Genomic DNA, 22,651 nt, shown 5'->3' on the forward strand with positions numbered 1-22,651 from the left:
GGAGCAGCACCGGGCTGCGGGAGGGGGGCACCAAGACCCCCAGAGCAGAGAGTTGGGGACGGGGAGGTGGCCCTGGGTGACACTGTCTCTTCCTCCCGTCCCTGCAGGGATCACCGCCTAACCGCTTGGCGAGGGGCCGGCTGGAGGAGGCTGGGAGCTGCCTGCAGAGAGCGCTTGTCCCGCTGCGCCTCCCTCCCCGGCTACAGTGGTGGCTCTTGTGGCTGGGTGAGCTTCCTATTTTCCGATACCTTTAAAATTGAGCATCGGAGTTATTCCAATTTTGGTTTTTATGTGTGAGATTGTAACTGATTTCTTCTCCGTGTGTACATTTCCTGGCGTGCACAATTGTCCTGGTTTTGGCTGGGGTAGGGTTAAATTTCTTCCTAGTGCTGTGTTTTGGATTTTGTGTGAGAAAAATGTTGATAACACACGGGTGGGTTTAGTTGTTGCTAAGTACCCTGCTAGTCAAGGACTTGCCATGCTCTGCCAAGTGCACAAGAGGCTGGGAGGGAGCATAGCTGAGACAGCTGGCCTAGCTGGCCAATGGGGTATTCCATATGATGTGACATCATGCTCAGTATATGAATGGGAGGCGTGGTCCAGGTAGTAGCGATCGCTACTTGGTTACCGATGAGCGGGTGGTGAGCAGTTGCACTGTACATCACTCATTCTGTATATTCTATCATTATTATTATTATTATTATTATTATTATCCTTTCTTTTTCTGTTCTATTGAACTGTTTTTATCTCAATCCACGAATTTTACTTTTTTTTTTCTGATTCTCTCCCCCATCCCACTGTGGGTGGGGGGGAGTGAGCGAGTGTCTGTGTGGTGTTTGGCTGCCTGCCGGGTTAAACCACAGCAGTTCTTTTTGGCGCCCAACGTGGGGCACAAAGGGTTGAGATAACGACAGATCTGACCAAAGTGTGTTAAGGCAAAATTGGGTACAAGCACTCATTATATTGGTTTAATAGTCGCTGGTCACAGTGTTGATTTATTGGCTCTCAGAGTTGTGGGGCTGGCTCTCGATGTTGGGTTCTGGAATACCTTGCCTGCAGTGCGTATTCCCTGTTGTGCTGTTTATCGCTGCTGGGAACTGGCTCAAGGTTATCATTCTGCTGCGCTGTGTAACGCTGTTTTGTGATACGATAAAATCATTGGTCGTGAGTCTAATCCGGTATCTGTACTCAGCATTGCCGTCATCTCTGTACCTCGGGAACCACCTCTCGAAAACTATTAGTAATTACACTTTTTTCTCCTTGGCAAATGAATTTCTGGGGGAGACAGGGTGGGACACTTTCCGCCACTTGTTCATCTTCCCTTTCATATCTCCAGAAACTCCTTTTTCTTCTATCCTCTTCGTGAAGCCCTCCACAACGGTTCCTGAGAGTTTTGAACATCCTTGGGATGTTCAAGCAAGCACGTTCATATTGCGATGTCTCCTGAACGTGCTTGAGGTCTTGTTTAGGGTTAAACAACTATTTAGAAATACTGTCCGGTGATCAACCCCGGCGACAGGCACCGCGGGTCCTCCAACCCCGTCACAGGCACCGCGGCTACTCCAACCCCCGTCACAGGCACTGCGGCTACCCAAACCCCGGCAACAGTCACTGCGGCTGAACCAGAGAACCAATCTGTGCCGGTATCAGTCGCCCCTGTACAGAAGAAGAAATACACAAGAAAATCAGCTCGTTTAGGGAGGAAGATGAACCAGGGCCATCACTACTGAGGGAGCTGGCGGAGGAGCTGGCCAAGCCGCTCTCCATCATTTACCAGCAGTCCTGGTTAACTGGGGAGGTCCCGGACGACTGGAGGCTCGCCAATGTGACGCCCATCTACAAGAAGGGCCGGAAGGAGGATCCGGGGAACTACAGGCCGGTCAGCCTGACCTCGGTGCCAGGGAAGATCATGGAGTGGTTGGTTTTGAGGGTGCTCACGAGCCATGTCCGGGACAACCAGGGGATCAGGCCCAGCCAGCACGGGTTCATGGAAGGCAGGTCCTGCTTGACCACCCTGATCTCCTTCTATGACCGGGTGACCCACAGTGGATGAGGGAAAGGCAGTGGATGTGGTCTACTTGGACTTCAGTAAGGCCTTTGACACTGTCTCCCACAGCATTCTCCTAGAGAAGCTGGCGGCTCACGGCCTAGACAGGTCCACTCTTGGCTGGGTAAAAAACTGGCTGGACGGCCGGGCCCAGAGAGTTGTGGTGAACGGAGTTAAATCCAGTTGGCGGCCGGTCACGAGCGGTGTTCCCCAGGGCTCAGTACTGGGGCCGGTCCTGTTCAATGTCTTTATCAACGATCTGGACGAGGGGATCGAGTGCTCCCTCAGTCAGTTTGCAGGTGACACCAGGCTGGGTGGGAGTGTTGATCTGCTGGAGGGTGGGAAGGCTCTGCAGAGGGACCTGGACAGGCTGGATCGATGGGCCGAGGCCAACTGTATGAGGTTCAACAAGGCCAAGTGCCGGGTCCTGCACTTGGGCCACAACAACCCCAGGCAACGCTGCAGGCTTGGGGAAGAGTGGCTGGAAAGTGCCCAGAGGAAAAGGACCTGGGGGTGCTGGTCGACAGCGGCTGAACATGAGCCGGCAGTGTGCCCAGGTGGCCAAGAAGGCCAACGGCATCCTGGCCTGTATCAGAACTGGTGTGGCCAGCAGGAGCAGGGAGGTGACCGTGCCCCTGTACTGGCACTGGTGAGGCCGCACCTCGAATCCTGTGTTCAGTTCTGGGCCCCTCACCACAAGAAGGACATGGAGGTGCTGGAGCGTGTCCAGAGGAGGGCAACGAAGCTGGTGAAGGGCCTGGAGCACAAGTCTGATGGGGAGCGGCTGAGGGAACTGGGGGTGTTCAGCCTGGAGAAGAGGAGGCTGAGGGGAGACCTCATCGCGCTCTACAACTCCCTGAAAGGAGGTTGTAGTGAGGGGGGGGTTGGTCTCTTCTCCCAAGTAACAGCGATAGGACGAGAGGAAATGGCCTCAAGTTGCGCCAAGGGAGGCCTAGATTGGAAATTTCTTTAACTGAAATTTCTTTACTGGAAGAGTGGTCAGGCCTTGGAACAGGCTGCCCAGGGACGTGGTGGAGTCCCCATCCCTGGAGGTATTTAAAAGACGTGTAGATGAGGCGCTTAGGGACATGGTGTAGTGGGCATGGTGTGTTGGGTTGACGGTTGGACTCGATGATCTCAGAGGTCTTTTCCAACCTTAATGATTCTATGATTCTATCTTGTAACTGTTCACAGCTCAGTGGGCCCATGTAACGTCAGGCAGGTGAAGACATTTGCTCCCTGGTACAGTGGGCACAGGGAGGTGACAAGGGACGCCTTGTCCCGCCAGTACCCGCTGGATCCTGCCAACGCCCCGGGGCAGCAGCAGGAGGACAGGAGGGTGACAAAGGCCAGGCGGGGTGACAACACCATGGTGACCAGAAACGCCCCGCGCCCGGTACCACAGCAAGAGGCTGAGCGCCTCGGTCACCGCCGCGTGGGTGGCCTCCACATCCCCCGTCCCCTGCACTGTCACTGCACCGGTCCCTGTCATTTGCATGAAGGTGACATCCCGTTGCAGGATGGCAGCGAAGATGTGACGTTGGAGACGTCCCAGCGCCCGGCTCGGTGTCCCCATGTAGGTGACAACGCAGGTGAATTTGGTGACGGCGCTGTGGTGATGGCACCGGTGTGGCTTAGCGTAGGGACACGTGTCACCCCCCTGCTGTGTGTGACATCCCCGGTGTCACCGTCCTACCTGCCGAGCCCCAGCAGCACCAAGGGCCAGGCGGCAGCCACCTCATCCGCGCTGGCCACCCAGTCGGTGACGTGCCCCATGAAGTAGGGGACGGCCACCTCCCCTGCCAGGGGGGAACACAGCATCAGAGTGACGGGGTCCCCCTCAGGTCTGTGTCACCCCCCGCCAGAGTGGTACTTCAGCCCCCCCCAACTGGGTGCTGCCCCCCAAAGTTGGGCGATGTCCCCTTCCCCAAAGCTCAAGGCATCCCTCTTCTGCCCAAGTTGGGTGCTGCCCCCAAAGCTGGGTGCTGGCCCCCCCAAAAGTGGGTGCTGTCCCTCTCCCCAGCTCAGGGCACCCCCCCCAACTGGATGCTGCTGCCCTCCAAAGCTGGGTGCTGTCCCCCCCCAAACCTCAGGGCATCCCTCCCCTGCCCAAGCTGGGTGCTGCCCACTCCATAGCTCATAGCATCTCCCGCAAAATTGGGTGCTGCTCCCAAAGGTGGGTGCTGCCCCCCCAAAAGCTCAGAGCATCCTACAGCTGGGTGCTGCCACTCCAAAACGGAGTGCTGTCCCCCTCAAGCTCAGAGCATCCCCCCCTAAAGTTGGGTGCTGCCCTTCCGAAGCTCAGAGCTCCCTCCCACTAGGTGCTGCCCCCCCCCCGCAGCTCATAGTATCCCCCTCCACAGCTGGGTGCTGCCCCCCCCCCCCAACCTCAGGGCACCCCCCCAGCTGGGTGCTGCCTCCCCAAGTTGGGTGCTGCCACCTCTAAAAGCCCAGAGCATCACCCCCCGTGCCCGCCGGTGCCCCCCATCCCCCAGTACCGAGGACCGAGGCCGCCATCAGCGCCGCCACCACCGCGCAGCGCCGGCGCTCGGGGCTCAGCAGGGCCGGGAGGCGGCGGGCGGGGGCCGCCCCCATCGTCCGCCCCAGTCCGGTCCCGGTGTGACTGATCCGGTCCCGGGGTGCTCCGATGCGTCCCGCTGTGACTGATCCGGTCCCGGGGTGCTCCGATGCGTCCCGGTGTGACTGATCCGGTCCCGGGGTGCCCCGGTCCTGCCCCCGTGTGCTCCGATGTGTCCCGGTGTGACTGATACGGTCCCGGGGTGCCCCGGTCCTGCCCCCGTGTGCTCCGATGTGTCCCGGTGAGCTGCGGTTCTGCTCCGGTCCGGTCCCGGCGTGTCCCGGTCGTGCCCCGCTGCGCTCCCGGTGCCGGTGTCCCCCCTCCGGTCCGCTCCCGTTCCTGCTCCCGGGACCCTTCTCCACGGTCCCGCTGCCGGTTCTGGTCCCGGGCCCAGTCCCACTCCCTCCCGGCAGCCGCCTCCTCTGCCAGGCTAAAGTCGGCCGCCACGTGCAGGTGAGACCAGTGACGCCTGTGTCCCCGTGCCCCGTGTCCGTCTGTCCCTGTCCCCGGTGCCAGCGGCTCTGTCCTGCGCAGGCGCTCGTGTTCGGCCACGGCGACTTGCTGAGCAAAGCGGCAGCCGGACGCAAGATCTTGGAGTACCTGGACCGGGAACCCACCGGGGGCACGCGGGCACCCGCCACGCTGCGGGGCCACGTCGCCTTCCAGCGCGTCTCCTTCGCCTACCCCCCCGCCCCGAGCACCTCATCCTGCAGGTAGAGCCGGGGGTCTCAGGGGTCCCCAAGGACCCAACCCCCACCCCCCCAACCCCCAGGACGTCTCCTTCGAGCTGCGCCCTGGCGAGGTGACGGCGCTGGCGGGACTCAACGGCAGCGGGAAAAGCACCTGCGCGGGGCTGCTGGAGCGCTTCTACGAGCCCGGGGCCGGGGAGGTGCTGCTGGACGGGGTGCCGCTGCGGGACTACGAGCACCGCTACCTGCACCGCCAGGTGAGGGCAGCGGCGGGCGGGCGGGCAGCACAACTGCGCCGAGCGGTGCCTGGGCTCAGCCCGCGCCTGGGGGCAGGTGGCGTTGGTGGGGCAGGAGCCCGTGCTTTTCTCCGGCACCATCCGAGACAACATCACCTTCGGGCTGGAGGGCTGCAGGGAGGAGGAGGTGAGGGCGGCTGCCAGCGCTGCCGGCGCCCTGGGCTTCATCTCGGCACTGGAGCGGGGCTTCGACACCGGTGAGTGCCGGGGGCTGGGGGGACGGACCCAGGCATCCGGGTCCCGCTCACCCCCGGCCTTTCGTCCTGCAGACGTGGGGGAGAAAGGGGGGCAGCTCTCGGCAGGCGAGAAGCAGCGCATCGCCATCGCCCGGGCCCTGGTGCGGCAACCCACCGTCCTCATCCTCGACGAAGCCACCAGCGCCTTGGACGGGGAGGGCGAGGTGGCGGTGAGCAGGGGGAGGTGCTGGGGTGGTGGGGTCCCGGCCCCACAGCGGGTGCTGATGGGTGCCGGCTTCTCCCGCAGCTGCAGCAGTGGGTGCGGCGCGGGGGGGCCCGGACGGTGCTGCTCATCACCCACTGCCCGCGGATGCTGGGGGCGGCCGACCGCGTCGTGGTGCTGGAACGCGGCGCTGTGGTCGAGATGGGGACGCCCGCCGAGCTGCGGAGCCGCCGGGGGCCCTACAGGCACCTGCTGCAGCGCTCCCCCAGCGCGGGGCGGCCAGAGACCCCGGGGATGGGCTGCGGGGAGCAGCCGCCGGTTCCTGCCTCTGCAGCTGGGCAGGAGGAGGGGGCTGCTCCCGTGGGGACAGAGATTTGTACAAAATAAAGCAGAATTGCTTCGGGGAGGAGCCGACTGGGTCACGGGGGCCGGGGGGAAGAGCCCGGCGTGGCTGTGGGGTCTTGGGCGCCGAAGCCAGACGCTCGCCCTCCGGTTGTCACTGCCACCACGGGAAGGGCGTGGCGCTCGCCTCGAGGCGATGCACTTGATCTGCTGGCCTCGCACTCGTGGTATCACAGCCACCGATATCGCAACCCCTACGTTGTGTCTCTCCCCCCGACGTCACACGGGCCCACCGAGCCGTGAAGAGCTCACGAGGACGTTCCCAGTCCAGGTCGACCTGAACCACCCCAGTTCGTGCTGCCTGGTCTGCTTGCTCCTTGCGTTGGTGCCCTCCAGGGGCTCTTGGACAGCGACACCGGGGACCTTTACAGCCAGGGGCTCTACCCAGCAGCAAGGTCCTGCTGCCACAACCCAGCAGCCCAGAGGGCTTTGCCTCTGCCACCATCGCTGTAGCCACCCCCGCAGGGCACCGGCCACCCTCAGCCAGTCAGCACGGAGACAGCACTGGCCACGTCTCTCAGGCAGCGATCGCGAGGGCCAGCGGGGTGGCTTGGACGGCTGCAGCTTTCCTCGAAGGCAGAAAGAGGGAGAGAGGCTTTTTACCGAAGCCTGTAGTGACAGGACAAGGGCCGTGGTTGGGAGCTGAAAGAGGGGAGATGGAGACTGGCCAGAAGAAGTGTTTTGTGATGAGGGTGGGGGGGGCTGGAACAACCCTCGACCCGAGGCTGCGAGAGCAGCCCAGGCACCGGGAGAGGAGGCACAGCCCGCCGGAGGGTGGGGACCAGCATTTATTGTGCGCGCCAGGAAACGTACACACGGAGAAAAACAGTTACAATCTCAAAAATGAAAAAAAAAAAAAGGTAATAATTGTGGTGCTCGATTTTAAAAAACATTGGAGAATAGGAAGTTCACGCAGCCAGAAGAGCCACCCCCGTAGCCAGCAAGCGCAGCGGGACAAGCGCTCTCTGCAGGCAGCTCCCAGCCTCCTCCAGCCGGCCCCTCGCTGTTTTAAAGTGGGTGTCGAGGATTCCTTTGGAAGGTGAGCACACATAGACAGACTATAAGGAAGGGGAGAAGCAAGCACTTTATTAAATATAATCATGCCTCACACTAAGGGTATTTAGCAAAGCGATTGTCTTACCAACCTGAGGCCCAGGGAAAGACGAACCATCCGTACATTCTTGTATCGTCTTGCACCGCAAACTCAGCCCCAGCAGTCGGTAGGTGCCAGCTTTACGTGGGCGTCCCCACGGAGGCAACGGTGACCTCACTGTACACCGGCCCACTGTTCTTCGGGAAAATCCCGGTATTTATACATTTGCAAAGGAAACGGGTTCCGACACACGTGGCCAGCGGGTGCTGAAACGCGCCTCGATTGGAACATAGGGAGCCTATAGCACCTGAGCTCGCTGATCAGGCGCGCTGCACGAGCCACAGCCACCCCATCTATGGGTTCGTAGGCCTTGTTCACGCGATATATTACCATAGTCCAACATTTACGTATTAACCTATACTCATGCCAACAGCAAAATGTAACAAAACAAGCAAAATTATACATTGTCATTGATATTTCTTCATTATTGCACGTCTCTCACATCCTTCACGTCCTCCCCTAACATTTTCTTAACCTTCCTTATCCTCCTGTGTTCAGCATTTTCACACAATAGACAATAAACCGTCTGTTTTCTATGCTGACTATGGTTTTCTCAGCTATCTATTTCTCACCCAGTGTCCATCCACGGACCAAAGTCCCATCTTTTAACCCTTCCGTATAGACTCGCCAAGCGGTTAGGCGGTGATCCCTGCAGGGACGGGAGGAAGAGACAGTGTCACCCAGGGCCACCTCCCCGTCCCCAACTCTCTGCTCTGGGGGTCTTGGTGCCCCCCTCCCGCAGCCCGGTGCTGCTCCGGCTGCGGGTCCCACGGGGGAGCACCGAGAGCTGGGGCCACCCCGTCCGTCCCCCGCTCCCACGCCGTACCTGTGCTCGAGCTGCCAGACCCCCCGTCCGTGCCTGCAAGAGAGAAACAGCCGTGAGCTGCCAGCCCCGGGCTCGCTACGGGCACGGTGCACGTGCCAGGAGCCGGCCCGGAGCCACGGCCGCGCTGCAGCCCCTGGCAGAGGAGGACGGTGCCGCGAGCACCGCAGGCCAGACATGACCTCTTCCATACGTCCCCGCCACGGGGCTTTAAACGGGGCAGCACAGGGAGGACGGGGGATCAGAAAGTGCCGGCAGCGGCCAGAAACCGGAGCCACGAGACCGCCCCGGCACTGGGCAGCGGCTGGAGCCGGACCTGCCCCCGGTACTCACTTGACGCCATGCCGTAGCCCTTCTTCTCCTTCCCTGCAGAGGGAAAGAGGCATCAGCATCCACCGCGCTTCGCCGCCAGCCTCGGGGGCTCCCCAGAGCGCAGCGGCTCGTGCCCGCAGCCCCTCCCGGCCCCCCAGGCCCTGCCTTCCTCCCGCTCCCCGCTGCCTCGCCGGCCCCGCTGCTTTACCCCGTTTGTACGTCCAGAAGGCGAATCCGGCGACGACGGCGCTGACAGCCAGGACGGCAACAGCCACCGCCACCACGATGGTGAACAGGTTGGACTCCGGCTCTGGGGGAGAGCAGGACCGTGAGGAGGGGAAGGGGAACCACCCCAGCCACCGCTCCATGTGCCCAGGGCCACCGGGCTCACCCCACGCGAAGAGCCCGGGCTCGGGCAGGCTGGCGTGCTCCACGCGGCACCGGTACTTGTCCTTCTCCTCCGGGCGGGCCTCGATGGAGGCCCAGGCGTAGTAGGTGCCGTCGCTGTTGGGCGCGACGCTGCCCCACTCGGTCTCCTGGTCCCTGACCTCGCCGTCCTTCAGCCAGCTGAGGGTGATGGGCCGCGGGTAGAAGCCGTAAGCGCGGCAGTACAAGGTCAGGATCCCGCCGGCCTCCTTCCCCCACACTCGGACCGTGGGGGGCTCTGGGGAGGGGGTGGCGGTGAGGGCCGGCACACGCACCCGCTCCGGCCGCTCCCCGGGGTCCCCGTCTCGCCCTCACCTTTCCTCTGCAGCACGGCCTGCCCGTAGCTCACGTATCTCCTCAGCCACTCGATGCAGGTGTTCTCCAGGTAGTGCTTCCACCCCTCAGCGACAGTCCCGTCCTGCTCCCACTTCCTCTTGGTGATTTGTGCCGCCGCGTCCGCCGCCGTGAACGTCATCGTGTCCATGTCGAAGGCGATGAAGTCCCTCCCGTCGTAGGCGTTCTGATAGAACCCCCTGGTGCTACCGTCCTCCAGGAGGTCACAGCCGGACATCCACTGCTCCGTTTGACCCCCTGAAACACGACCAGGGAGATGGGGCTGAGGGGCTGCTGCAGCCCTGGCCCTTCAGTGGGGCACGGACCCCCCGCAGCACCCCCCACCCCAGCCCTGGGTGAGGCCCGGGGGCAGCGGGCACCGGCACGAGAGCTGCCCCCCGTCCAGCCCTCGGGGTGTCACCTCAAGCCGTGATGCAGATCCCCTGCACCCGGGGCGTGGCTGGGCTGGCACCCAGCCCCACCGCACCCTGGCACAGCCGGGGGCTGGGAGGGGTCCCAAATGCTGCGGGAGGGGACGACACGGGACGGGGTGGGGGAAGCCCCTCTGGCTCTGGGATGGGGGGCCTGAGCACCCTGGAGAGGGCACGGGGCTGGGAGCCCCTCTGCTTCTGGGGGTCTCCACTGCCGTGGGGATGGCGAGGGGCTGGGACAGGGCAGCCAGCAGCTGCAGGGACAGCGAGAGGCTGGGACGGGGCGGCCAGGAGCCTCCCAGTCCTGGGATGGGGGTCCTGGGCACTGTGGCGGTGGGGATGTGCTGGGCTGGGGTGGCCAGAAGCCCCCCCGCCGCTGGGACAGGGGATCCCAAGCACTGGGGGGCTGCGACAGGGCAGCCGGGACCCCCTCAGCCTGGGGGACAGGGGGGCTGGGAGCCCTCTGACAACGACACCAGGCAGGGAAGGGCCGGCACAAGCCGGGGCAGTAGCGGGGGGCAGGGCAGGACCCTGGGGGGGTTGGGAACCCTCCTGTCCCACGGAGCCCGTCCCAGCCCCACGGAGCCCCAGCCCCCCCGCACTCACTCCCGCTCTGGTTGTAGCGGCGCTGCACTATGTCCAGGTTCACACGGCCAACCTGCTGGTTGCGCTTTGAGGTCTGGGTCTGGGTGTCCCAGTACTGGGGGTCCAGGTTGGCCGCCATCCAGTCCGCCCGGGGCTCCGTCCTCCCCGTCTCGCTGTCGTAGCGCACAATGGGGATCCCGTCCACGTACCCCACAGTCACGAACTGGGGAACCCCCGGGCTGGGCTCCGACACCGCAACATCGAAGTAGCGCAGGGAGTGGAGCCCTGCGGGGACACGGGGCGTGGTGAGAGGTGGGGGGCAGCGGGGCTTGGGGGGGGGACAGGGGTGAGGGTGCCCGGGTGCAGGGTGGGGGTCCCAGGGGAGCACATCAGGGTGGGGGGCAGCTTCAGGGGGGATGTGACTGGTGGGGGGTGTTGGGGAGCGAGGTGTGTCTGGGAGAGGGGTCCTGGTTCCCGGGAAAGGGAGCCCGGGGGCTCCTGGTGTAAAGGAAAGGGGGGGTGCGGGGGCTGGGAGACCCGGGATGCCTGCAAAGCGGGGTGCGGGGGAGTCCGGGTGTCAAGGAAAGAGGGGTGTGTGGAGGGGGGGGGGGCAGATGCCCAGTAAAGGGGGTCCGGGGGGGCTCGGTACCAAGGAAATCAGACTCGGGGCAGGTCCGGGGGACCGGGAAGGGGGTCCAGGGTGGGGGGGGAGTCCCAGTGCCCGGGAAAGGGGGGTCCACCAGGGTCTTGGGAAGGGGGACCGGGGCGGGGGGCTTGAGCAGGGGTGCTGGTACCCGCGGAGAGGGACCGGGGTGGTCAGAAAGGGAGGGCCGGGGGGGTCCCTGTGCCCAGGGAAGGGGACTCCAGGGGGGACCCGGTGCGCAGGGATGGAGGGGGTTAAGGGGGGGGTGTCCCGGTGCCCAGGCAATGGGACACCGGTGCCCGGGAAAGGGGGTCCAGGGGGGTCCCGGTGCCCAGGGGGGCTCCCGGGTCCCCGCCCGCGCTCACCGCTCGCCGCCCCGCCGAGGACCCCCAGCAGCAGCCCCAGGCCCAGCGCCCGGCCCGGCCCCATCCCGCTGCTCCGCCCCGGCCCCGCACTCGCACCCGCCACAAGCGTCGGCTCAAGCCCCGCCCCTCCCCGCCATTGGCGCCGCCACCGTCCGCCCGCCAATGGCGGCCCGACTCGCGTCGGACGTCACTTGGCGCCGGGCAGATCCCGGCTCCGCAGGTTGGGAGAAGCGAAAGCGAAAGCGCCGGAGGCAGCGCGGGGGCAGGGGGGGGGACAGGGGACCGCACACCCCCCAGTACCCTCGACGCCCCCCCCCCACCCCAGTCCTGGTGTCCCTCGCACCAGACACCCCTTCACAACGCCCGCCTGCGTGGCCTCAGAGGAGAAGACCTTCTCAGCACCCGTCTGCGTGGCTGCGGTGGGGTGAACTTTGCTGGCCGCCAGGTGCCCACCCAGCCGCTCTGTCACTCCCCCTCCTCAACTCGTCAGAGGGAGAAAACGCCACGGAAAGCTCCTGGGTCGAGATAAGGACAGGGAGATCATTCACATCTCACATCTCTCACATTGTCTCATTCCTCTCTCCCGGCTCCGGTTGCGCAGCAGTTTTTTTCCCTTCTTAAATACGGGATCACACAGGCGCTACCACCGGCGCTGATGGGCTCGGCCTTGGCCAGCGGCGGGTCCATCTTGGAGCCGGCTGGAAGTGGCTCCACCCAACACGGGGGCAGCTCCTGGCATCTTCTCACAGAAGCCACCCCCGCAGCCCCCCCGCTACCAAACCTCGCCACGCAAACCCAACACGGTCCCCAGCACGGGGAAGGACCTTTCCTTTCTCCACCACCTCTGTTACGCGGTTCCCATCAGAGCTTGGGGCTTGCCGCAGAGATACGGCCGGTGCCCTCAGCACCTTGAACTCCTGAGATCATGGTCGTCCAAGAACAGGCAAGGTTCTTGGCCCCACACCGGGGTCCTGCAACAAGAAGGAAAGGCACCGCTGGTACCGTCGGGTTAGCGGTTGTCCCCTCAAGTGAAAGGGTGAACGAGAAGGGATGAGTGATTAAAGAATTGAAACTATGGGCGAAATGACTTAGTACATTAGTTGCAACATTTTTGTAAGGCTCAGCGGAGGAATCGCAACAACAGCTCCTGATAAGAACCAGGAGTTTGTTCGAAGCCAGTTGAAACCAACCCTGTGATTTGGGTAAAGGCCAAGGAACAACTGAGTCTGCGCAAAGACGGGGGTTGTTAGCGGTGACGAAGAGGAACCACTAACCTTCATCCCCACGACCCCCGACGACCACCACCAGGAGGCAATGCGCAAGCGTAGATAGGAGGGGCTCATGGAAATAACGTCTTGAAGCTTATTTTAATACAAAGCGGGGATAGGTCATGCATATGTATAGGCGTATTATGTATATGCAACATTTCGCCGTATATATTTCTGGCAAGTACCGTGTTGAGGCGCGCACGACTTTGGTGGGGTTACCCCCCGTGCCGCCCAGCGCTGAATAAACATACCTACTTTACAATCTCACAGATTGTGGAGTCTGTTTCCCGCAAGTCAGTTTTGGCGAGCCAGCCAGGAGATTTCTTTGCTTCACTGCGGGATCGGCTGAGGAGCGGACGCCCCTGGGCGCGCCCCGAGCACTTTCCTCGGAGGGGACCCCGCTGCCAGCCGCTCACCCTGGGAGTAGACAAGAACCTCCTGAGCCCGCAGAAAGGAAAAGGTATGTTTTAGGAGAGGGGCCTGTAAGTCGTACGCGTGGCCGGGGCTGCTGGTAAATCGCGCAGAGACGTCTGGCGTGCAGCATAGTCCCCGTATGGTAGGAGGGTACCCTGCACGGTAATAGGGGGATCCGCTGACCGATAGAGCGGCCGCTAGCGATCTTGGGAGTAGATCGAGTGGATCCGAGGTTTTCGCTGCATCCCAGTGTTGGGAACCAGGACGGACCTGCTAATGACTGGTATATAAGAAGCAGGAGAAGGGTAAGCGAACCTCCCCGCAATTGCGGTTGGGCTATTTTTATATTTGCAGCTGCCAGAGGGATAACAGCCAGAATATGAATTGTATACTTTATCTATGAAATGCCCGGGTATTTTATGTTAGAACCATTTGTGTGTTTGGGACGCAGCGCAGCTGCGGAGTGAGTGCAGAGTTTTGTTTTGTGACCTTCGCGAGGAGAGCGGCTGGCAATTATGTCTTTGTCTTTATGTGTGCGTAATGTATGGAAAGATTGAAAGATTGTAAATGTCTCTATATGTTAATGAAGGAGCAAGACAGAGGGGATCGCTTCTTCGGTGGTTTGGACTCAAACCCTGGGAATATTTAAACGAAGGAGGGAATTGGATAAGGAGGGAGTTACGAAATGGGTAACACTCAAAGGGAAATCTTGAAGAAAAGCCCCTTAGGCTGTGTGCTTGCCCACTGGAAGGATATTGTTGGAACTGGAGGGACAGAAAGTAAAAAGACTCTCATTAAGTATTGTAACCAATGGTGGCCATTGTATAAATTGGAAAGTGAGGCTAAATGGCCATTCAATGGATCTATAGATTACAATACTCTCTTACAATTGATGCTGTTTTTAAGAAGGGAAGGGAAGCGGGATGAAGTTTCATATGCAGATATGTTTTTCACCCTCCGAAATCATCCGGAGTGGCAAAGGGACTGCGGGATGGTGCTGCCGCAGGACCCTATGGTACTTGCACTTGAGCGAGAAAATAACAAAAAATCTGAAAGTAAATTGAGACGATGCTGTTCGGCGTGCAGTATTGGGCATCGGTGTATTAAAGTAAATAAAATCCATCAGGCACCGGAGCCAGACTTAACTGACCTGTTTAAGCCTCCCCCTCGACCACAAGAACGGGGTGCGGACTCGGACGAAACTTCCACTCCCCCAATAGCCCAGTATCTTCCCGCACCAGAAAGAAATCTGTCCCGACAGCCTTGCAGGCACCCCTGCGAGAAGCAGTAGGACCCGAGGGTGGGACAATGCTAATCAAGGTACCTTTTTCCACTACTGACTTAGGGGAATGGAAGAAAGTTGCAAAGGATTATAGGAGTGATCCGATAGGGGTAACCAAGCATTTTCAGTTTATAATAAAACAGCACAACCCTGATTGGAGGGACATACAACTGCTATTAGAATATATGACGGAAACAGAGAAGCAGTTGATTTTAAAAACAGCAGGAGATTTGGCTGAGGATCACTACAAAATCACAAGAGAGGATGTAAAGGAATTTTTCCCCCTCCAGGATCCAAAATGGGACCCAAATAGATCAACAGATATAGAAAAACTACAAGGCTATCAAGAGTGGATCTCAAGAGGAATGGAAAGGGCCATCCCCAAAACTATAAATTGGTCAGTTTTGTATGCAGTGAAACAGGGTCCCTCTGAGTCCCCATCCGAATTCCTGGATCGATTGAGAGATGCACTGCGCCGTAATACGCCACTGGACCCTGGGTCTGAAGTAGGGATACAACAGCTAGTTTCTTTGTTTCTAGGTCAGTCCACCGGGGACATTAGACGTAAGCTCCAGAAGTTACGCACTACAGAAAGCAGGAATTTGGAAGTATTGTTGGATGAAGCGTGGAGAGTGTTTAGCAATAGAGAGGAGGGTTATAGGCAAGGGCAGAGGAGAATAATAGCGGCTGTTAGGGAAGAGGAAGAAAGGATACCTAGGCGGCTAGGCAAAGATCAGTGTGCGTTTTGCAAAAGAATTGGTCATTGGAAGAATGAATGTCCGGAGAAATGGAAAAGGAAGGAAAAGGAGTGGAATAATCAGAAGAGGAGGATAGTGGCTCATGTGAAAAAGGACTGATGGGAACCGGGGGAATCTACCCTAGCGGATCCACTGGTTATAATGCAGCTAGGGAAGGAGCAAAAGAAAGTAGAATTTCTGGTTGACACAGGGGCAACGTATTCGGTTTTGAATCAAGCCTTGATGCCCCTGGGAAGTGACTATATCATGGTAAAAGGGGCAACTGGCCAAAGTGAAAAGGCATATTTTTGTGAACCTCTGAGATATAAACTGGGAAAACAATGGGGCATCCACACATTTCTGTACATGCCTAACTCCCCAAAAGCACTTCTGGGGAGGGATTTATTGGAACAATTGGGTGCAATAATTAAATTTGAAAAGGGAGAAATTACTCTGGAGGTAAATGACCAGCAGTATATCCAAATAATGAGTTTATCCCTAACTAGTGTTCCTACAGAAGGAAAAATCAGCGAAGAAATCATGAACCAGGTATATCCCGGGGTATGGGCCACCGATGTGCCCGGGAAAGCAAAGAATGCTTCACCTGTTGAGGTTAAGCTCAAAGACGGACGACAGCCGGTAAGAATCAAACAATATCCCCTAAGGAAGGAGGACAGGGAGGGAATTCAGCCAATAATAGAAAAATTTTTGCAACTGGGATTATTAAAGGAATGCGAATCTGACTTTAACACTCCCATACTACCTGTCCGTAAACCCGACGGCTCATATCGGGTGGTCCAGGACCTACGGGCTATAAATAAGATAACTGAGGATCTCTACCCCGTAGTGGCTAATCCATATACTCTGTTAACTGTATTAACGCCTGAGCTAACTTGGTTTACTGTTTTAGACCTGAAGGATGCCTTCTTTTGCCTCCCTCTCCATAAAGCCAGCCAGAAAATATTTGCATTCGAATGGGAAAACCCCAAAACCGGTCGCAAGACTCAACTCACCTGGACGGTGTTGCCACAAGGATTCAAAAATAGCCCTACGATTTTTGGCAATCAGCTTGCAAAGGACTTGGAATCATGGGAAATCCCGTCTGAAAAGGGAAAACTGCTACAATACGTGGATGATATCCTGATTGCCACCGAAACAGAGAATGATTGCATCACCTGGACGGTGAGTCTATTAAATTTCTTGGGGCTCCAAGGGTACCGGGTGTCTAAGAAGAAAGCCCAAGTAATACAGCGCAAGGTGATTTATTTGGGCTATGAAATCAGTGCTGGACAAAGGACTTTGGGACAGGCCCGAAAAGAAATAATATGCCAAACTCCGAGACCGCAAACGGTGAAGGAGTTACGAACTTTCCTGGGGATGACTGGGTGGTGCCGACTGTGGATCTACAACTATGGACTGCTTGTTAAACCCCTGTATGCACTAACGACCACTGAGCAGAAACCCCTTAAATGGAACAAAGAGACCATACGGGCCTCTGAGCTGCTAAAAAAGGCCCTGATGTCGGCCCCAGCCTTGGGACTCCCAGATGCAAGTAAGCCATTTTTCCTTTTTTCCCACGAGAAGCAGGGGATTGCCCTAGGCATATTAGCTCAAGATCTGGGCCCGTATCGACGAGCAGTTGCCTACCTTTCCAAACAATTGGATGCAACTGCAAAGGGTTGGCCTGGATGCTTGCGAGCAATCGCGGCCGTAGTACTAAACATCCAGGAAGCCCGAAAATTCACCCTGGGCCAGAAAATGACTGTGTTGGTGTCCCATACAGTATCTGCAGTACTAGAAGCGAAAGGTGGACACTGGCTTTCCCCACAAAGATTCTTGAAATACCAGGCTATAATGGTAGAACAAGATGATGTGGAGATTGTAGTCACTAACATTGTCAATCCAGCCTCTTTCCTCAGTAAAAACACAGGAGAACCAGTGCATCATGACTGTCTGGAAACCGTAGAAGCAACATATTCGAGCCGTTCGGACCTGAGAGACAGTCCCATGGAAAACACGGAAAACTGGTTCACGGATGGAAGCAGCTATGTCCTAAGTGGTAAAAGACATGCCGGATATGCCATTACCACCAGTCAGGAAGTAATAGAGTCAAGGCCTTTGCCCATGAATACCTCTGCACAGAAGGCAGAAATAATTGCTCTAACTCGCGCCTTGGAATTGGCCCGAGGCAAAGCTGTGAATATCTCCACAGACTCGAAGTATGCCTTTGGAGTCGTACATGCGCATGGAGCAATCTGGAAGGAGAGAGGATTACTGAACACACAGGGTAAAAACATCAAACATGCAGAGGAGATCCTGAAACTGTTGGAGGCAGTCCAACTCCCTGAGAAAGTGGCCATCATGCACATTAAAGCGCACCAGAAAGTGAATTCGGAGTTGGAAAGAGGAAATGAGCTGGCGGACAGAGAGGCAAAACAGGCAGCCAAAGCAAAGGTGAAAACAGAAGGAGCTTTAGTCCCTGATGGGCGAATCTCCCTAGAAGGTAAGCCAGAATATACAAAAGAAGATCAAAAGCTTATTACAGATTTAGAAGGGACATATAATAAAGAGGGGTGGGCTCTCACCCCACAAGGGAAACTAATCATTCCCTCCTATCTAACATGGTCTCTGATAAGGGAGGAACATAAGAAGAGACATTGGGGGGCAGAAGCCTTATATAAACATCTAATTAGAGAGATCGTAGCCAGAAATCTATACACCACTGTGAGACAAGTAACTCAACAGTGCGATCTTTGCCTCCAGATTAATCCCAAGAATACCCCCAAACCAGAAATGGGCCAAATTGGGAAAGGCAACGGGCCTGGACAACAATGGCAGATCGACTTTTCAGAACTCCCAAGAAAAGGGGGGTATCGATATTTATTGGTGTTGATTGATACCTTTTCAGGTTGGCCAGAGGCATTCCCTACCAGAACAGCCAAGGCTCGGGAGGGAACTAGAACATTAATACAAGAAATAATACCACGTTTTGGGGTTCCAGCAACCATATCTTCTGACAGAGGACCACATTTCATCTCAAAAGTAGTACAACAAATTAGCCGCCATTTGGGCATAGATTGGCAGCTTCATACCCCATATCGCCCTCAGTCGAGTGGCCAAGTAGAAAAAATGAACCACTTAATCAAACAGCAGATCGTGAAATTGGGACAGGAAACTAACTTGGCCTGGCCTCAGTCCCTTCCTTTGGCTCTTTTGCGCATACGAACTAGGCCAAGAGCAAGAGAAGGACTGAGCCCTTTTGAAATCTTGTATGGACGACCCTATAGAATACAGAAAGGGATGTCTACACAAGTTGGGGATGAAATCATGACCTCCTATATGGTGGCATTAGGCAAACAACTCAGTAAAATTGAGAAGCATGTGGTTGGGACTCGAAGTAGGGGTTTGGATGGGCCCGTACATAACATACAACCTGGGGACTATGTGTATATAAAGTCTCTTACAGAAAAGACTTTGGAGCCACAGTGGGAAGGACCATTCCAGGTACTCCTTACCTCCTTCACGGCAATCAAGATTGAAGAACAGAGCGCCTGGATCCATCATACCAGAGTGAAAAAGGCCCCTCGGTCACTATGGAAATCAACGCCAGCTGGGCCCCTAAAATTACGCTTTCAACGAAAAATGGGTATTCATGGGTATTCATCGTAGGTATAATAGGACTATGGGCAAGAACAGTTTATACGTGGGAAAGTAATACCTTTTTACAGCTCCATAATAAAATCGCTGGAGTTATGAATTGGACTAATTGCTGGATGTGTTCACACCTGCCAAAGAGTCTAGGTAGTGGTCATCCCGTAATTGCCACAATTTTCTCAAATGATTCTAGAATAACCAAGGCATTTCAGAACATGTCCCTTAAAGAATACATAGACGTTGGACAAGAGAATCTAAATTGGATGATTGATTTAAGCTCATTGTGGAACGATACCCAAGGAGGGCCTTGTGTTCAGAGGTGCCAAATAGAGAATATTACAGGAATGGAGAGCAATATAGGGGGAAATCGCACGAGTAAAGGGTGTGAAAATTTGAAATTTGTAGGAGATTATCCCAATTGCACCTCGTATATTAGTTATGGAAATGCAAATATGTGGGCTAGCAAACAAACTAGACGAAGAAGTAATACTACTCCCAAAGGCTGGCCCACCCCAGTTGGATGAGGGTGGTACTGGATTTGTGGATCCAAGGGATATAAAGTATTGCCTCTGGGATGGGCAGGTAAATGTGCTATGGGAACTATAATACCAGATATTGAAACTAAACGAAACCTTACAGATTGGGTGGGATCAAATGGACTGTTACGAACCTATAGGAAACAATTTAGAGGAAAACGGAATGCTAATCCATTAATAGAAAGAAATACTGGATTCCATAGTTTTGCTAGGTGGTTTCTCCCCTGGTTAGGAGTAAGTGAATTAGAGAAGGCTTTAGTAAATATATCGGCCGCTCTAGAAGTTTTAAAAGAATTTACTAACTCTTCAGAAAAGGGGGGAATGAAAGGGTGAACGAGAAGGGATGAGTGATTAAAGAATTGAAACTATGGGCGAAATGACTTAGTACATTAGTTGCAACATTTTTGTAAGGCTCAGCGGAGGAATCGCAACAACAGCTCCTGATAAGAACCAGGAGTTTGTTCGAAGCCAGTTGAAACCAACCCTGTGATTTGGGTAAAGGCCAAGGAACAACTGAGTGTGCGCAAAGACGGGGGTTGTTAGCGGTGACGAAGAGGAACCACTAACCTTCATCCCCACGACCCCCGACGACCACCACCAGGAGGCAATGCGCAAGCGTAGATAGGAGGGGCTCATGGAAATAACGTCTTCAAGCTTATTTTAATACAAAGCGGGGATAGGTCATGCATATGTATAGGCGTATTATGTATATGCAACATTTCGCTGTATATATTTCTGGCAAGTACCGTGTTGAGGCGCGCACGACTTTGGTGGGGTTACCCCTCGTGCCGCCCAGCGCTGAATAAACATACCTACTTTACAATCTCACAGATTGTGGAGTCTGTTTTCCGCAAGTCACAAGCACCTGGAGGGGACGAGGGCTGCCTGCAAAGGGACAGCCCCAGCAGGCACGTCCCACCACGCCCCTGCCCGTCCCACCGCAGGACGGTCTCCCCACGGCCCTGGCTCGCAACACGACTCACACGTGGTGGAAGCTGCTGCCATCCACCCACTCCAGGCGCTCGCCCTGGCTCCGCAGCCCAAGCCCCTGGGCACAAGAGGAGCTCCTGGGCAGGAAAGAGAGAAGCCAACAGTCAGGGGCTGCTGCCAGCCCCACGCCACTCACTGGCCCAGCCCCACGATGGTCCCTGACGGCCTCGCAGGCAGCCCCGGCCCCGCACCGCTACCACCGGCCCTGCGATGGCCGCAGCTCCCACCCAACGGCTGCTCCAACAGGCTCCAGAAGCTTCGGAAGGAGCTCACCAGCCCGGCCAGCGCTGCTGTTCCTGCTCTGCCGCACCTCTGCCCTGCTCGGGGTCCAGCCGAGCACCGCGGACGGGGAGCCCTGGGCTCCATGCCGCACCCCGTGGCACTCCAAGGCCAGAACTGCATCTCTGTCCCCACAAGCACCTCTCACTGCCCGGCACCAACCCCTCGGTCTGCACCCAACCCAGAACCCTCCTGCTTCACCCTGGAAGGAGCCGCACCCTTGCCAGCCCCAGCCCCTGGGGGTGACACCGCCACAGGGACACTGTCCCCTCCACACAGGCCACAGCGGTGGCCCTGCACTCACCCAGAAGCCTGCGTGTCCTTACGCCTTTATCCCCAGGCACCCCCGGCCCCAGGGGCTCCTCCACGTCCCCAGCGGTGGCGCAGAATCCGCCTCTTCCCCTTGTCCCACGGGAAAGGGAAACGTGGGATCGCTTTGCGGGGATAAGCAGGGGCTGGCGCCCGAGGCATCCCAGCTGCTGGCGAAGCCTTTTTTAAGCCGGGCTTCGACCCAGTGTTACCACAGCACCGGGCACCATCGTCTTGGGAGACTGCAGAGAACTCGATGACGACGCAGCAGACCGGGACGTTTAATTCTGTCACCTGACTGCAGCCACCCTTGGCTTTCACAGATCAGCCGTGGCCCGGTGGTGACACCCAGGCTCGGGAAGGCGATGCCACCACAGTCCTGCCCTGTCCCTGCTCCACCTGTGACGCTGCCGCCTGTCCCCAGCACCCAGCCAGCCCCTGGGGAGACAAACGCAGCGTCAGCGAGCTCAGGGACCGGCCCTTGGCCCCCAGCAGAGCCAGCACCCTCCCACCACCCTGCACGCACCCTTCCCGGACAGCCCGCGAGGCATTCGCCGGCTGGGAGCATCCCCCGTCCCAGCTCAGCGGACACGCAGGAAGGAAGCGTCAGCACCCGCAGAGGGAGGCAGGAACAGGGTGCACCCGCTGGGACAAGGCACCGCGCCGGCCCCCAGACCCCGAGACTGGAGGCTCACGATGTCCCTCACCCACAAAGCGCTACAGGCCCGGACGTGTCAAGGATACTTAGTCAAAGCCACTGCAAAACCCCGCTGCCCTCCGAGCGGAAGACACCGAGGCTTGGTCTCGCCTGTGTTTTACAAATGGATGAGCTCACAGGATGAAGGGGATAGGAGGGCAGGGCTGCTCTCCTGCAGCCCCTGCACACCCGAGAGTCAGCTCAGCTGGTGGCTGGGCACCGACATCCTTTAGTGGGGCTGCGGCGACAGCACAAGGAGGGCTGGGTTCACCTGAAAGAGAGTAGATTCAGACTAGACCTAAGGAGGAAATTTTTTACGACGAGGGGGGTGAAACACTGGACCAGGTGGCCCAGAGAGGTGGGAGATGCCCCGTCCCTGGAAACATTCACGGTCGGCTTGGACGGGGCTCTGAGCACCCTGATCTCGTCGGAGATGTCCCTGCCCACGGCACGGGGGTTGCACCAGATCACCTTTAAAGGCCCCTTCCAGCCCAGACCCCCTCTGGTTCTGTCACCCTACCCCCCCATTCCTAGGGGGTACGGGCTGGGGCCCCTCAGCAGCCCCCGCGCTGGGAAGCTCAAGGGGGGACAGGTAAAGGAAAGCCTCCGCAGGACCCCTTCTCCCCCACACAACCCACACGGCGCTGCAGCTGCTGCGGCACCGGCACGCACCGACGCCCGCACACCTCCCGCTGCCGGCACAGGACGGACAGCACCGGCTCAGCCCCCGCGGCGCAGCAGACCGTTCACCCCGGGGGGCTGGGGGGGCCGGGCACAGCAGCTCCCGCCACGCCGCCGCCTCAAAGGCTGCCCCGCCCCGACTGACTCCGCACGGCTCCCAGCCCGCCACGGCTGAGGGCACAGCGCGAAGGGGGAGCCCACAAGCGGCCGCTCCCCCACCGGCCCCCGGGCGGGAGGCGGGAAACGGGGCGGCGGCACGCGGGGAGCGCCACGCCAGGCTCCCTTCCCCACAGACCCCCCCACGCCCCCCCCGCCAGCGGCC

General features: G+C 58.2%; 2 protein-coding genes across 7 annotated transcripts in view; one reads left to right on the plus strand and one right to left on the minus strand.

Moving 5' to 3' along the window:
• Positions 1-22,651, minus strand: part of LOC142074137 (class I histocompatibility antigen, F10 alpha chain-like) — a 62,825-nt gene that overhangs the window by 21,287 nt on the left and 18,887 nt on the right. The window contains exons 1-9 of one of the 6 annotated variants that reach the window (XR_012670529.1): positions 11,483-11,591; positions 10,496-10,759; positions 9,441-9,716; positions 9,091-9,363; positions 8,908-9,009; positions 8,721-8,753; positions 8,391-8,423; positions 7,557-8,213; positions 7,182-7,441 (exon numbers count right to left, since the gene is read on the minus strand). Coding sequence is in view for 4 of the 6 variants with exons in the window: in XM_075134605.1 (XP_074990706.1) it covers positions 8,200-8,213; positions 8,391-8,423; positions 8,721-8,753; positions 8,908-9,009; positions 9,091-9,363; positions 9,441-9,716; positions 10,496-10,759; positions 11,483-11,546 (1,059 nt within the window). In the remaining 2 variants the exon portion in view is untranslated. Of the gene's footprint in view, positions 1-7,181; positions 7,470-7,556; positions 8,214-8,390; positions 8,424-8,720; positions 8,754-8,907; positions 9,010-9,090; positions 9,364-9,440; positions 9,717-10,495; positions 10,760-11,482; positions 11,592-22,651 lie in introns of those variants that run through there. The other 5 variants (XR_012670528.1, XM_075134605.1, XM_075134606.1 and 2 more) reach the window with 5 other exon arrangements.
• Positions 4,857-7,064, plus strand: LOC142074219 (antigen peptide transporter 2-like). Its single transcript, XM_075134761.1, is given in 7 exon segments — positions 4,857-5,078; positions 5,160-5,310; positions 5,313-5,338; positions 5,398-5,571; positions 5,648-5,807; positions 5,880-6,016; positions 6,094-7,064. Coding segments are annotated over 7 exon segments (1,173 nt in total). The 3' UTR covers positions 6,397-7,064.

This window comes from Calonectris borealis, chromosome 33 (assembly GCF_964195595.1).
Source record: "Calonectris borealis chromosome 33, bCalBor7.hap1.2, whole genome shotgun sequence".
NCBI classification, from domain to species: Eukaryota; Metazoa; Chordata; class Aves; order Procellariiformes; family Procellariidae; genus Calonectris; species Calonectris borealis.